Below are 13,591 nucleotides of genomic sequence, written 5' to 3' on the forward strand. Positions count from 1 at the left end.
TAGTTTTCTAAAATATAAAATTATCATACAAGCAGCGTGATTTCATGGCAAAAGATTAGTGATTGTCGAACACTACTGAATGAATTTAATGTGCAAATTTTCATTACTCAACTTTACCAAAAGCAAGTCTTTTGAGAATAAATGCTTTTAGCTCAAATGCTACTCAAACCAGCAACAGATAAAGGAGCAAACGATCATATAAATTAGACTGTACTTTGCTGATTCGTGATCGTGCAACATCAAACCACAATACAGTATTAAACAGATGTGTCAGAGGTGATTATATGCAGGTTATAAAGGGTTTTAGGTTTCTTCTCATGTATGAATTATTTGTTAAACATGGTCTGAAAAATTTCTACCAACTCAAGGTTTTAGTTTCAGTGAACTCGATTTTATGGCGATCCGGTTCCTTTAAGTTAAAAAAACAAATTATTATTTTTTTGTGTGGGTGATAAAAAATTTTTGGGAGAGCTTATCCCTTCATATCCTTGGATCAGAACGTTTTTAAATGTAAAGACTTATGTGATGTGAAATGCTTTTTGAAGTACATCTATTTCATTACCAAAACACTCACTTCTGCCAGTTGAAGGTGGACTGGTGACCGATTGTGTCATTTCATGTTTAAGTGAGAATTACAAAGGAATGAAGAGACTTTTTTTTTTTTTTATCAATTTAGCTTTTAATTAAATCCCAGACACACTCCAGACTCCTAAATCTGCTACTTTTTCTATTTTGTTGTTCAATCATTGACCTTTTTCTTGGGTATTTTAACTGGTTCTCAGTTTAGAAGGTCCACCACACATGCAGGTAAAGACCCTTAATGACACTTTAAACAAGAATTATATCAATCGATATGGTGAGCATGAGACATTTTATCGATAGCAAGTCTATAGACTAACTGGGTTAATATGTGTGGTGTTATGCACAATCTTTGGTGGGCAGTATCAATGCATTGGTGCCTTAAGTGTGTATCTATGGGGGCATTGACATTTGCACTGTGCCTCTTTGCATATAAAAAACCTTAAGTACCCCTGAACAACTTTTAAAAGCCAGACCCAATAACTGCAAGAGAGAAAACTGATAAACTTGATTAAAATAAAAAAAAAGCAATAAATAATGTGAGAAATAAATAAACTGATGCACTTGATTCAGTACTACTGAATTTAGCATGTTTTTTGATGATCCCACAATTAAACTGCCCCTGATAGCACATGTACATCTCGGAGATGTTTATTTGATGTGTGTGTTTTCATCTGCAAGATGTATTAAGAGTGTCTGCTCTTCTATAATACGTCCCGTCAGATGCTAAATAGACGATTTGAAATGTCTTTAAGATGTTTATAATTTAGGATGTATGTAAAACTGATTTTTAAAGATGTTTGTGCACAGCAGATGCTCTCCAGATGAACTGCTCTTTAACAGAAATCTTGGAGACGTACGTGTGCTATCCGAGGCATGGCTCAATTTCTAAAACTCATTAAATCTCAGAAACTCAGATATATCACTAAATTCCTCGCACTGCTGAGGCTGAAATGTAACTTTCACATTCTTTATAAGTAGGTCCTAGTTAGTACCTTTTCTTTAAACTCTGTACCTAAATGCATCTTTGGAGTTTAAGAACAACAAGACTTCTGTGTTGGCTTTTCCCTTTATGTTGTTACTCCTTACTTTCTAAATTTCCATTTCACCAATACGTCCCTCTCTCTCGCTCTCTCTCACTCTCTCTTTTCTACACTCTAACAATCTCTTCTTTCACCGTGTCTCTCTCTTGCTCTTTGACTTTCCCCAGCTTTCATTTCTCATGCGGTGTTGTGCTGTGTAACACTGCTCTGGTCTTCATGGGAAGGGGTGTTTCGGTGTCTCCGGGACGCTTGACGTGGGGGCAAAGGTAGGGCACAGCAAGACACTTCCACTATGGGTTCTGGCAGTTTTGCTCCAAACCTAATAAAACACACCTGATCCAGCTAATCAAGGTCTTCAGGATTACTATTAAAGGGATATTTCACCGCTGGTAGTGCCTGGGTCAAAGCGCTGGACCGCTGCCTTGTAACGTTTCTTTTCTTCATTCCACCCACCCAGCAGGTACAGGTGATCTCCAAGTGGGGAAATGCCAGCTGTGCTCACTCCTAAGGGAAGGCTTGCCGCTCTTGTCCACTCCTTGCTCTCAGGGGAGAAGACTTCCACGGTCATTACATCAATGCGGACTCCACCGAGACCAAGCTGGCTTCCACCTACAACGTACACCTTACCACCCACTGTTGCAGAGCAGTGCCATCCTCGAGGTGTTTCCAACTCTCCCTGCTCGCTCCACGTGTCGGTGTCGATGCTATAATGGATGACCGAGCGAGAGTAAGCGCAGTTGACATAGCCGCCAGTCACCAAGATGTCTCCTGATGGTAGGACTGCACTGGCATGGCAGCATCGTGGCATATCCATTGGTGTACGGAGCTGCCAAGTGTTGGTAGAGGGCTGGTAGCTCTCAATAGTGGCCAAGAGGCCTTCGGTGTTACGCCCACCAGTGGCATACAGCCGCCCACCAGTGGCCACCAAACTGAAATGTGTACGTCTTTGGCGCATGCTGGTCAGATGCAGCCAGGTGTTGAAGCGAGGATCATATCTGAGGACCAGAAGGTTATGCTGACGGTCAAATAGATTTTAGACCAATCGTGTTTCTGGAGTGCAGAGTTCAGCTGAAACCTGCTCAAACACACACTTGCCTGAAAGTACCTAGTAATCTTTAAGCTTTTGATTAGCTCGCGTGTTTAATCAGGTTTCTAACCTCTATAGCAGTGGTCTCAAACTCAATTCCTGAAGGGCCACAGCTCTGCACAGTTTAGCCCCAAACAGCTCCAACTCACTCCTACTTGGAAGTTAAAGGGATACTTCACAGATTAGCATTAAGCTTTGTATCAGTAGAAACCCGGTAGTATTTTCGAATGACCGTGCTTCCCTCCCTCATGTCCCCCTGAGACGAGAGATTTCTGTATTGTGCGTCTGGAAAAAAAACTCTGATGACGCAAAAATCGTCATTTAACGTCATCAGAGGCTCTTTTGTCCAGAGGCGAGAGACTACAGCCAGTAGGAGGAGCTCGTTCCGCATGTGTTCAACCCGCCCATAGGGGGATCTCACGATAAAACTGCGTCTTTTCAGTTTCGAGTCATCTAGTCACCTAGTTGTATCATTTCTTCCGACACTGCCCTCTGTAACTGGTAGGCATGGCTTGGGAGTGGCCTCGTAGGGCAGCGAAGCAAGTGCATTCTGGGAGTTGTTGTCTTTCATCCACATGAGCCAAAAATAAATTTTCTGGCTTTTCTCAGTCTAGAAGGCATCAACTTCTGAAATAATTTCACATTTCTACTACATAAATGACCCAATTTAAATACACATTCATCTTTCCAGCGGTGAAATATCCCTTTAATAGTAATCCTGAAGACCTTGATTAGCTGGATCAGGTGTGTTTTATTAGGTTTGGAGCAAAACTGTGCAGACCTATGGCCATCCAGGAATTGAGTTTGAGACCACTGCTCTATAGCAAGATGGCTCTCCAGGAGCAGGACTGGACCACTCCTGTATTAGACTAAATTATTTGTGATAACGCACCTGCTAAGAGTTCCAACAGCATGTTTAGCCTGGTTTCGGGCATCATTCTGATCTTCTCCTCCAGCCACATACAGGAATCCATCCATCATGGCCACACACTGGTTGAAGCTCTTTGCTGGCAACTGAGTAAGATGACGCCATGTAGCCGCTCCCTCTCGAGGATCTCTCCACAGCACCTGGTGAGCAATCAAAATAAAATCAGAAATGTACAGTAGTCAACATTTGAAGTGGATCAAAAAGGTTGTCCTAAGACAAGAACGGGTATTGTTCAAAATTAGCCAAGCCAAACCTAGCCAAGGTATTCAGTATTACGAGACTGGTGTGTTGTAGCAGGACGGAGATAAACTCGCCCCTCCAGGAGTTGAACTGGACACCCGTGAATCAAAAATAGTTGAATATGTACCTCTCGACTCAGGGCACGCTCAGTTAGAGAAGGGCGACCCCCAATGGTTAGAAGAGCGTTCTGGCTTCCCTGGACCTTTGAGCGCCGTGACTGCAGTGTGTTTTGCTGGTAAGGCAGCAAATGGTAGTTCATGGCATCCACCAGAAGACGTTGACACCGAGGATCTAGCATCATACAAGCCACTGGCTGGATCTCACTAACCAGCTCGTTGGCAGGGATGGTCTCTAAGCGCACATGAGACAGCACTTCTGCAGCATGTTCCTGCCTCTTTGGGTCAAAGTCTAACCACTTCATTGCCATCTAGATTCCAAGAAAAGTTAAAGTGAGTGATCCATATTTAGTATCTAATTCACTCTACTTTATAAATAGTGTTCATCCTGTGCATGTCTATATCCTTCTCAAGATTCTGTAGCTATATCTCTTTTTATAGTATGTGCTATGTTTGCTATATGTTATATTTAGCTTTTGGTTCACTGCATAAATGGGAGTTCTTAAAGGGGTCATCGGATGCCCATTTTCCACAAGTTGGTATGATTCTTTAGGGTCTTCATGTAAAGTTTGTAACATACTTTGGTTAAAATTCCTCAATGGTTGTGTAAAACAACACCCTTTTACCTCCTCAAAAACAGAAAATCCAAACGGCTTGATTATTGAGAGTGTTTAGGCTTTTTGAGGATCAAAAAAAAAAGGAGAGAATGGATTTTTTTCATTGTATGATGGTTGTGTCCACACACTGCAAACACCATATAAAAGTGAATTTTGCATCCGAAGACCCCTTTAAGCTTTTGTAAACTCCTTTTTGCTTTTGTTTTCATCCGTCTCTCCTTACACTGACCTGGAAGGTGGTGACCTCTGAGGGAAGAACTAGGTTGTCGTCTTGCAGGAAAGATGTGATCTGCTCCAGGGTGAGTTGGTTGAACTGGGCTGTCTCACAAAACTGGGCAAAATTCTCCAGAATGAAGCGCCGGGCGGCCTCGCGAACAGGCATCAGGCCGTACGCAGCGCCGATGTTCCATATGTACACACACGTGTGAGCGTTCAGCTCGGACATCATGAAGTCCATGCACATCTGGAGCAGATGAGGGATCTGCATTGTGCTCGCCGCAGACACAGTGCAGCCAATGGTGTACAGGGACATGTGCACACGGCCCAGGTAAGCAAATGTAATCACATTGGCAAGTCCTGAGGAGAAAGATAATACATATATGTCATGGATATTTACAGTCAAACCAAAAATTATTCAGACACCAGATATAATTTTTGATATTTTTTTAACTAGTGGGTGCAGGACACTATAGTTCATTTATGTAAGTGAGGATAGCAAAAATAAAGTAAACTGTGACATATTATACCCAAAACGTCTTCATACAGTTTTTTTTATCCATAGACTGTAAAAAAATATGGACAACGCCCCTTCGCTCTCTTCCATTGGTGAGAAGTGAAGCCGCCAGAGTCCCGATATGGCGCTGACATCTTGGGGCTTGAGTCTGCGCAGTAGCGATCTCGGGAACTATACAGGAACTATACAGTAAATTACAGAAACCACCTTCGGAAAAAAGATATTTGAAGTGTAATTAAATTGTTTAGGTAGTCTCAAGTCCCGTTAAATAACACAGGGAGTCTCAAGTCCCGTTGAATAACACAGGGCTTATGACCTATACTAAGACCAGTCACCGGGGGGCGATCGAGACATTGTGGCTTCACTTTTCAGGGCTTGTGCGGCACGCTTGGTTTTATCCAGGGGGGCAGGGTTTCATAAAATATTGAAGCTTTCCCGGGCGCCGCCATTGATTAGCGGACCATCACCTGCTGTTAGCATTCCATAGACTCCCATTCATTTTGGCGTCACTTTGACAGCGAATAACTTTACATCTGAGGCGTTTAAAGACTCCATTTGTCCATTATTTATTTCTAAAGAAACACGAAAATGTATAAAAGGCTCCATTACCTTGTATCTTACGTTATGGCCCTGTAGAAGCAGTTTTTGTAAAAATAGGCTAACGATTGCGTCATAACCACGCGACTCTGTCGCACAGTAGAGAGATTACCGTATGGACAGGAGGAGAAGCTCGCGGGCAATCAGGGGGACGTGGAGGCAAAATGACAAAGTAATCAGAATACCCTGCCTCGCTGCCTGCTGTGAGTTTGTCTGCTTCGGTGCTGTAAGCTCCGTATTAGCCTCGTATTAGCCTCGTATTTCCTTGTTTTGAACCATCATTTACTACAATTTCTAGTTGTTTATACTACTACTAAATACAGCTTACCCAACATCGCTGGCTTCCGTTACTACTAGCACAACACGCTGGTAATTCGCTAGCCTGTTAACGTGCCACCCGTGCGCTCAGCTATTTTTATTTATTTATTTTCTCTCGCGCGCTGGCGCCTTTGAGTTCATAAAAGCTCAGGTGAGTAAGAATCACTCAACAAACACGGTGAGTAATGTCTTGTCCTGTTATTATCATGCGTCGCGTCTGAATGCGTTGTTGTTTTTGGAGCTCTATCGATTTGATTTATAATTCTTGATTTTTCTCTCTGCCTCGCTGCCTGCTGTGAGTGTGCTTCGGTGCTGTAAGCTCCGTCTTAGCCTCGTATTTCCTTGTTTTGAACCATCATTTACTACAATTTCTAGTTGTTTATATTACTACTAACGTTAAATACAGCTTACCCAACCCTGACATCGCTCGCTTCCGTTACTACTAGCACAACACGCTAGTAATTCGCTAGCCTGTAAACGCGCCACCCGTGCGCTCAGCTATTTTTATTTATCTATTTTCTCTCGCGCCTTTGAGTTCATAAAAGCTCAGGTGAGTAAGAAACACTCAACAAACACGGTGAGTAATGTCTTGTCCTGTTATTATCATGCGTTGCGTCTGAATGCGTTGTTGTTTTTGGAGCTCTATCGATTTGATTTATAATTCTTGATTTTTCTCTTTAAACTCGCTTACAACGAAGATTTTCTATTTTTCCTCACTGAGAAGCACTACTGCTCAAACCTCATTGTTACAACGCGGACTGTTGAGCAGACGCGTCTCAAGCCTATTAGTGATCCAACGCTGCATTCTCTTAAAGGTTACGTCCGTGGATCACGGCTGAACGCGTCTTCTCCACACTCACTTACAAACAAACAAACTTATAATATAAATTAGTATTAATATTGATAGTATCACTGGTAGCTTCGTTGCTAACTCACTGTCCATCTGTTAAAATGGCGAATATATCAGATGTAAGTAGTCTACCGTTTGGTGCAGGTGAGGACACATTTGAGCTGCACGCACTGCAGTCTGAGCTGGAAGCTGTTGAGAAACAGATCCACAACCTTTTATTGAGACAGGCCGAGCTGAGAGACCGGTGTTTGGCTCTTGAAACATCACGTGCCGATGCACACAAATCAGTGTTTAACGTTACTAACCCGCTGACTCCGACCGCGTCTACTCCGTGCGTTCCTCAGCATCGGTCGCAATCAGCCATGGTCTCGTTCACTCCGGCTCCAACACGCCACCACGAAGCCTGGGTGGTTCCGCAGCGGAAGACGCGAGTCAGGTTTAGACCAAGACTTTCTCCGACCCTCCCGGTTTTCGAGTTATCCACACAAAACCGCTTCTCCCCTCTACGCGAAACAGAACACGATGCTGTGATCATCGGCGATTCCATCGTTCGGCACGTACACGCTACGTTAGGTAAAAGTAAGGTGCAAAGTCACTGCTTTCCTGGTGCTCGTGTTTCTGAAATCGCTGCTCGCGTTCCCGAGATCCTGAACGGTGACGAGCGCGTCGGAACTGTGGTCCTGCACGCGGGAGTGAACGACATCAGGCTGCGCCAGACGGAGATTCTGAAGAAAGACTTCAGGAATCTATTCGATACGGTACGCAGCACATCGCCTGAAACAACGATCATTGTGTCAGGACCGCTTCCCACGTACCGACTAGGGCATGAAAAGTTCAGCAGATTATTTGCGCTAAATGAATGGTTAATGTCATGGTGCAATGAGCAGAAACTGCTCTTTGTAAATAATTGGAATCTGTTTTGGGAGCGTCCTAGGCTTTTCCGTGCTGATGGCTTACACCCAAGCAGATTCGGAGCGGCTCTTCTGTCAGATAACATCTCCAAAATGTTAAATACCCTTTGACTAGTAACCAAAAGTCCAAATCATAGTCTCTGCTGCACCAATTCAACTGATATAAATACTAGTGTAGAACATTGCATAGAAACCGTGTCTATTCCTCGTTTAGTGAGATCAAATAATAAATCTAATGCAGGATCTAGAAAAAATCGAATTGTTATTAAAACAGAAAATGTTGCTATTAGTAAACAAAAACTATTTCTAAAGCTAGGTCTTCTAAACATTAGATCACTCACACCTAAGGCAGTTATTGTAAATGAAATAGTCACATATAATAGCTTCGATGTACTTTGCCTTACTGAAACCTGGCTTAAACCAAATGATTATTTCGGTATTAATGAGTCTACTCCTCCTGGATACTGTTATAAGCATGAGCCCCGTCTGATTGGTCGTGGCGGAGGTGTTGCAACCATTTATAGAGATATTCTAAATGTTACTCAGAAAACGGGTTATACGTTTATTTCATTTGAAGTACTTGTACTAAATGTTACGCTCTTAGATGTTAGAAAAACATCCCTATTATCTCTAGCCTTGGCTACCGTATATAGACCGCCAGGGCCTTACGCTGATTTCCTAAAAGAGTTTGCAGATTTTCTCTCAGACCTATTAGTCAATGTCGATAAAGCATTAATTGTTGGAGATTTTAACATACACGTAGATAATCCAAATGATGCGTTTGGAGCTGCGTTTACAGATTTATTCAATTCATTTGGGGTCAAGCAAAACGTCACCGGACCAACACATCGTCTTAATCATACACTCGATTTAATTATATCACATGGAACCGATCCAACCGATATAGATATCATTCCACAAAGTGATGAAGTCACTGATCACTACATGGTAACTTGCATATTACGTACTGCTGTAATATGTCATGCGGCGTCGCGTTATCAACCAGGCAGAACAATCCTCCCATCCACCATAGATAATTTCTCAAATTGCTTATCTAATCTGTCTCAGCTGCTGCCTGAACCCAAACAAACAGATGAACTAGAAGAACTAACTAGCACTATGAGCACCATTCTCTCTAGAACATTGGATGTGGTTGCACCTATTAAATTAAAAAAGGTCAGAGAGAAAAATAAAGCACCATGGTATAACAATACTAAGCATGTTTTAAAGAGAGAAACTCGTATTTTAGAGCGTAAATGGAAACAAACTAATATAGAGGTCTTTAGAATCGCGTGGAAAGACAGTATGTCACGTTATAAAAAGGCCCTAAAAGCGGCCAGGGCTGAGCACCTCCGCAAACTAATAGAAAACAACCAAAATAATCCAAGGTTTTTATTTAACACCGTGGCTAAACTAACAAATAAACAGACGTCACCCGAACAAAATATCCCGTTACAGTTCAGTAGTAATGATTTCATGAACTTCTTCACTGAGAAAATAGAAAGCATCAGAACCACAATTGTAAACGTTCAATCTTCAATCGCGCCTTATAATTCAGCTTCAATTATCACCCCGCAAGAACAATTACAGTGCTTTACAACTATAGAACAAAAAGAGTTAAATAAACGTATCACTTCATCTAAAACAACAACATGTTTATTAGATCCTATACCAACTAAACTACTGAAAGAAGTGTTACCTGTAGTGGAAGAGCCTCTCCTCAATATTATTAACTCATCTTTATCTCTAGGTCATGTTCCAAGAACATTTAAACTGGCAGTTATAAAACCTCTCATTAAGAAACCACAATTAGATCATAATAATCTAGCAAATTATAGACCCATTTCAAATCTTCCATTTATGTCTAAAATATTAGAAAAAGTGGTGTCCGCTCAACTGGGCTCTTTCTTGCAACAAAATGATATCTATGAAAAGTTTCAGTCTGGATTCAGACCGCATCATAGCACTGAAACTGCGCTCGTTAAAATCACAAATGATTTACTTTTAGCTTCTGACCAAGGCTGTATCTCAATACTAGTTTTACTTGATCTTAGTGCTGCGTTCGATACTATAGATCACACAATACTCTTAGATCGACTACAAAATTATACTGGTGTTCAAGGACAAGCACTAAGCTGGTTCAAATCATACCTATCTGACCGCTACCATTTTGTCTATTTAAATGAAGAAAAAATCGATCATAACTCCAGTAAACTATGGAGTGCCGCAGGGATCTGTATTAGGCCCTCTGTTATTTTCAATATATATGATGCCACTTGGAAATATTATAAGGAAACATGGAATTAGTTTCCATTGTTATGCTGATGACACTCAAATATATATTTCATCACGGCCGGATGAAAACGCTAAATTTTCCAAATTGACAGAGTGTGTTAAAGATATAAAAGATTGGATGACGCGTAATTTTCTTTTATTAAATCCAGACAAGACAGAGGTAATACTTATCGGTTCAAAAAACCGCCCACAAAACCTCGCACAATACAACTTTAACATCATAGGATGTCCTGTTACTTTATCCTCTACAGTAAAAGACCTGGGTGTCATACTCGATTGCAACCTGTCTTTTGAAAATCATATTTCATATGTTACAAAAACAGCCTTTTTCCACCTTAGAAACATTGCTAAGCTACGTAATATGCTATCAGTTTCTGATGCAGAAAAGTTAGTTCATACATTCATGACCTCGAGACTGGATTACTGTAATGCCTTATTAGCTGGTTGTCCTGCATCCTCAATAAACAAGCTACAGTTAGTCCAAAATGCCGCCGCTAGAGTTCTTACGAGATCAAGAAAATATGATCATATAACACCGATTTTATCATCACTGCATTGGTTACCTATAAAGTTCCGTATTAATTACAAGGTATTGCTACTGACTTATAAAGCCCTAAACGGCTTAGCTCCAGTCTATTTAACGGATCTTCTATCGCCCTATAATCCATCGCGCTCTTTAAGATCACTAAATTCAAGGCTTTTGGTCATACCTAGGATATCCAGAACCACCAAAGGAGGGAGAGCATTTTCACATTTGGCTCCAAAACTCTGGAATAGTCTTCCTGATACTGTTCGTTGCTCAGACTCGCTCTCCCAGTTTAAAACTAGATTAAAGTCGCATCTCTTCAGCCAGGCATTCATATAATCCCACAGTTCAAACTACAATCCGGCCTCTAGCTCATAAATGCCAGAGGAGAACTGGCCCCCGACTGAGCCTGGGTTCTCCCAAGGTTTTTTTTTCACCATTAGGTCACCTGATGGAGTTTTAGGACACCATTAGGTCACTTGATGGAGTTTTTCGGTTCCTTGCCACTGTTGCCTTTGGCTTGCTCAGTTGGGGATATTTTGGGGATATTTAATTTAATTTTATCAATCAATAAATTCCTCTTGAAACAAACTTTGTTGTATTATTTAAACTTAATACTGTGAAGCTGCTTTGATACAATCTGTATTGTGAAAAGCGCTATACAAATAAACTTGACTTGACTTGACTTGACTTAGCAAAAGTTGCTCCTGCTTCTAGCTCACGGACACCTCCTACTCACACTCTCCGTCTCTGCAAGTTTCGGAAGGGAATGATTCAGATTTCTCTTGGCACAGCTACTAGAAGACAGACGGGTTGCTCACGTCACATCTACGTCGTCAAGCTCAGTTTGAGTCTGCGCAGTACGGTCAGCCATCAGGAAGTGAGTGCTTCTAATTGACTTCACTTGTCTCCATTGAATCCAATGGGGTCGCTGTGTCCAGTTTATATACTGTCTATGGTTTTATCCAACCATAGGTGTTTTGTTAGTATCATCAGAGCCCGTCTACGGAGAGCCTGCCCACTCCCTATTAAAGTCCAACTGAAATCAAAATTGACCCGGTTTACTTTGTCAGCGCATATTACTAGTCTTGTGGTGAAAAAATAATCCGTGCAAGTTAATACACAGAAAAAAATTGTTTGCCGTGGTAATCTTTAATCAAAATCGGAAAAGTTACTTTCGGTCTGGAATGGCGTTCCTTCTCTGATGATGTAGGTTTGACGGCTTGGGTTGGGAAACCCTTAACCACTCCCCTCAAACCGTTAGTCTGCTATGAGCAGAGATGGAGAGGAGGAGCGCTAAAGTAAAACCCTGCCCTCTGTTCAATATTCCGTTTAACTGGGAAATACGCCACAACACTGGAGAAAAGTCGTTTGCAACTTCCGGTTCACGCAGACTTTAAGTCCTATTGTACCGAATTTTGGTTGTAGTTCCACCAGAGTTCCACTGGGGGTGATCGCCCATGAGTGCAAAATGAATGGGAGTCTATGGGGCTAGACGGCTAAATTTGTCTCTTTCTCCCGATTGCCGTTGAGAAATCTCAGATTTGATTGTAGGTTTTGCAAGTACAACATGGGTTATAGGTCGAAAGTTGAATGAACGAGTACTTATGTCCTTTCGATTTCTTACAGGCTGAGTTGTTGTTGCCCATAACACGCTAGCATTCTGCTAATGAACACTGATTGGTCAGTGAAGGACTGATTACGACCAGAGATACCGCTTGATGGCACCGTGGCATCCGAAGCGGGACCAGACACAAACAAAACAAAACCTCTTCTAGCACGTGTATTTACCTGTGTCAGCTTTGTTGTGTGTTTACCTGTGTCAGCTGTGTTGTCGATGCCTCGAGAGAAAAGAAAGTGCAGAGCGCGAAAGCACCAAAGTGACTGAAGGATTGCCGTAAAGCAGTATCTCTGGTCGTACTTTTCCAAAAGTGTTCCACCAACAAGTGCCTGTGTCGTTGTACTTTGAAGATCAGGAGCAAATTGATGCAATCCACACTCACCTGACATAAATTCTGGCCAGCACACCCACACACACCGTGACAAGATCAAATTCACCATGGATGTCCTTTTTACATTTTTTTTATGTTTATTTTTATTTTATTTTTATGAAATACCCACAGCTATGAAACTCAAATTAAAAAGGCAGTTTGTGTTCTCGTAACACTTTATTTTATGTGGTCTGTGACTCTTATAGGGGGTCTACAGTGATTCTGCAGGGTCTCCAAGTCTTACAGTTTATCTCAGTTGCTTTGGTGCATTTCTCAGATCACAACTGAAATCACATCATTTTGTCACTTGTGCACATCATAAAAGCAATTTCTCATCCTTTTATACAAATTGCAAATGCTTCGGTAGATTCATGCAATTGATAATGTACAACTGTCTGCTGTTTCCTACATTATCAACTCTTTATGTCATGTTGATCAAAATATAGGCCTATTATACTATTTCTCCGTTGAATTGTCATACTCCTCAAAACATCTAGGCATTAGTTCCTTGCAGAAGTCATTAAATGCAAAATGGTTGACTAGTTGTCATAAACTGTTAAGCATGTTTTCAATACATTTCCATTACACTTTATTTTGTAAATGTGTCCTGAATTGATGAATTGCGGAGGTGTATTTAGAATTTCACTAAAGAAGGAAATAATGAATTGATAAATTAGGAAGCAGCAAGGCATAATCAATTGCATGAATTTACCAAAGCATTGGCAATTTGTTCAAAAATAGTTATTAGAATTTCAGTAAT

The 13,591-nt window shown here is 41.4% G+C and overlaps 1 protein-coding gene across 1 annotated transcript; it reads right to left on the reverse strand.

The window, feature by feature from the left end:
- Window positions 1–1,989: 1,989 nt before the first annotated feature.
- On the reverse strand, window positions 1,990–5,181 carry LOC309510725 (kelch-like protein 31; the record flags this gene model as incomplete). The annotated part of the gene is made up of 4 exons (XM_082185595.1): window positions 4,840–5,181; window positions 4,005–4,304; window positions 3,602–3,777; window positions 1,990–2,617 (listed from the first exon to the last, which is right to left on the reverse strand). The coding sequence occupies exons 1-4, from the start codon at window positions 5,140–5,142 to the stop codon at window positions 1,990–1,992; spliced, it is 1,407 nt and encodes a 468-aa protein (XP_082041721.1). The 5' UTR covers window positions 5,143–5,181.
- Between the last annotated feature and the right edge of the window lie 8,410 nt (window positions 5,182–13,591).

The sequence above is a fragment of the Leuciscus leuciscus genome, assembly GCF_965113295.1.
Source record: "Leuciscus leuciscus genome assembly, chromosome: 12".
Lineage (NCBI taxonomy): Eukaryota > Metazoa > Chordata > Actinopteri > Cypriniformes > Leuciscidae > Leuciscus > Leuciscus leuciscus.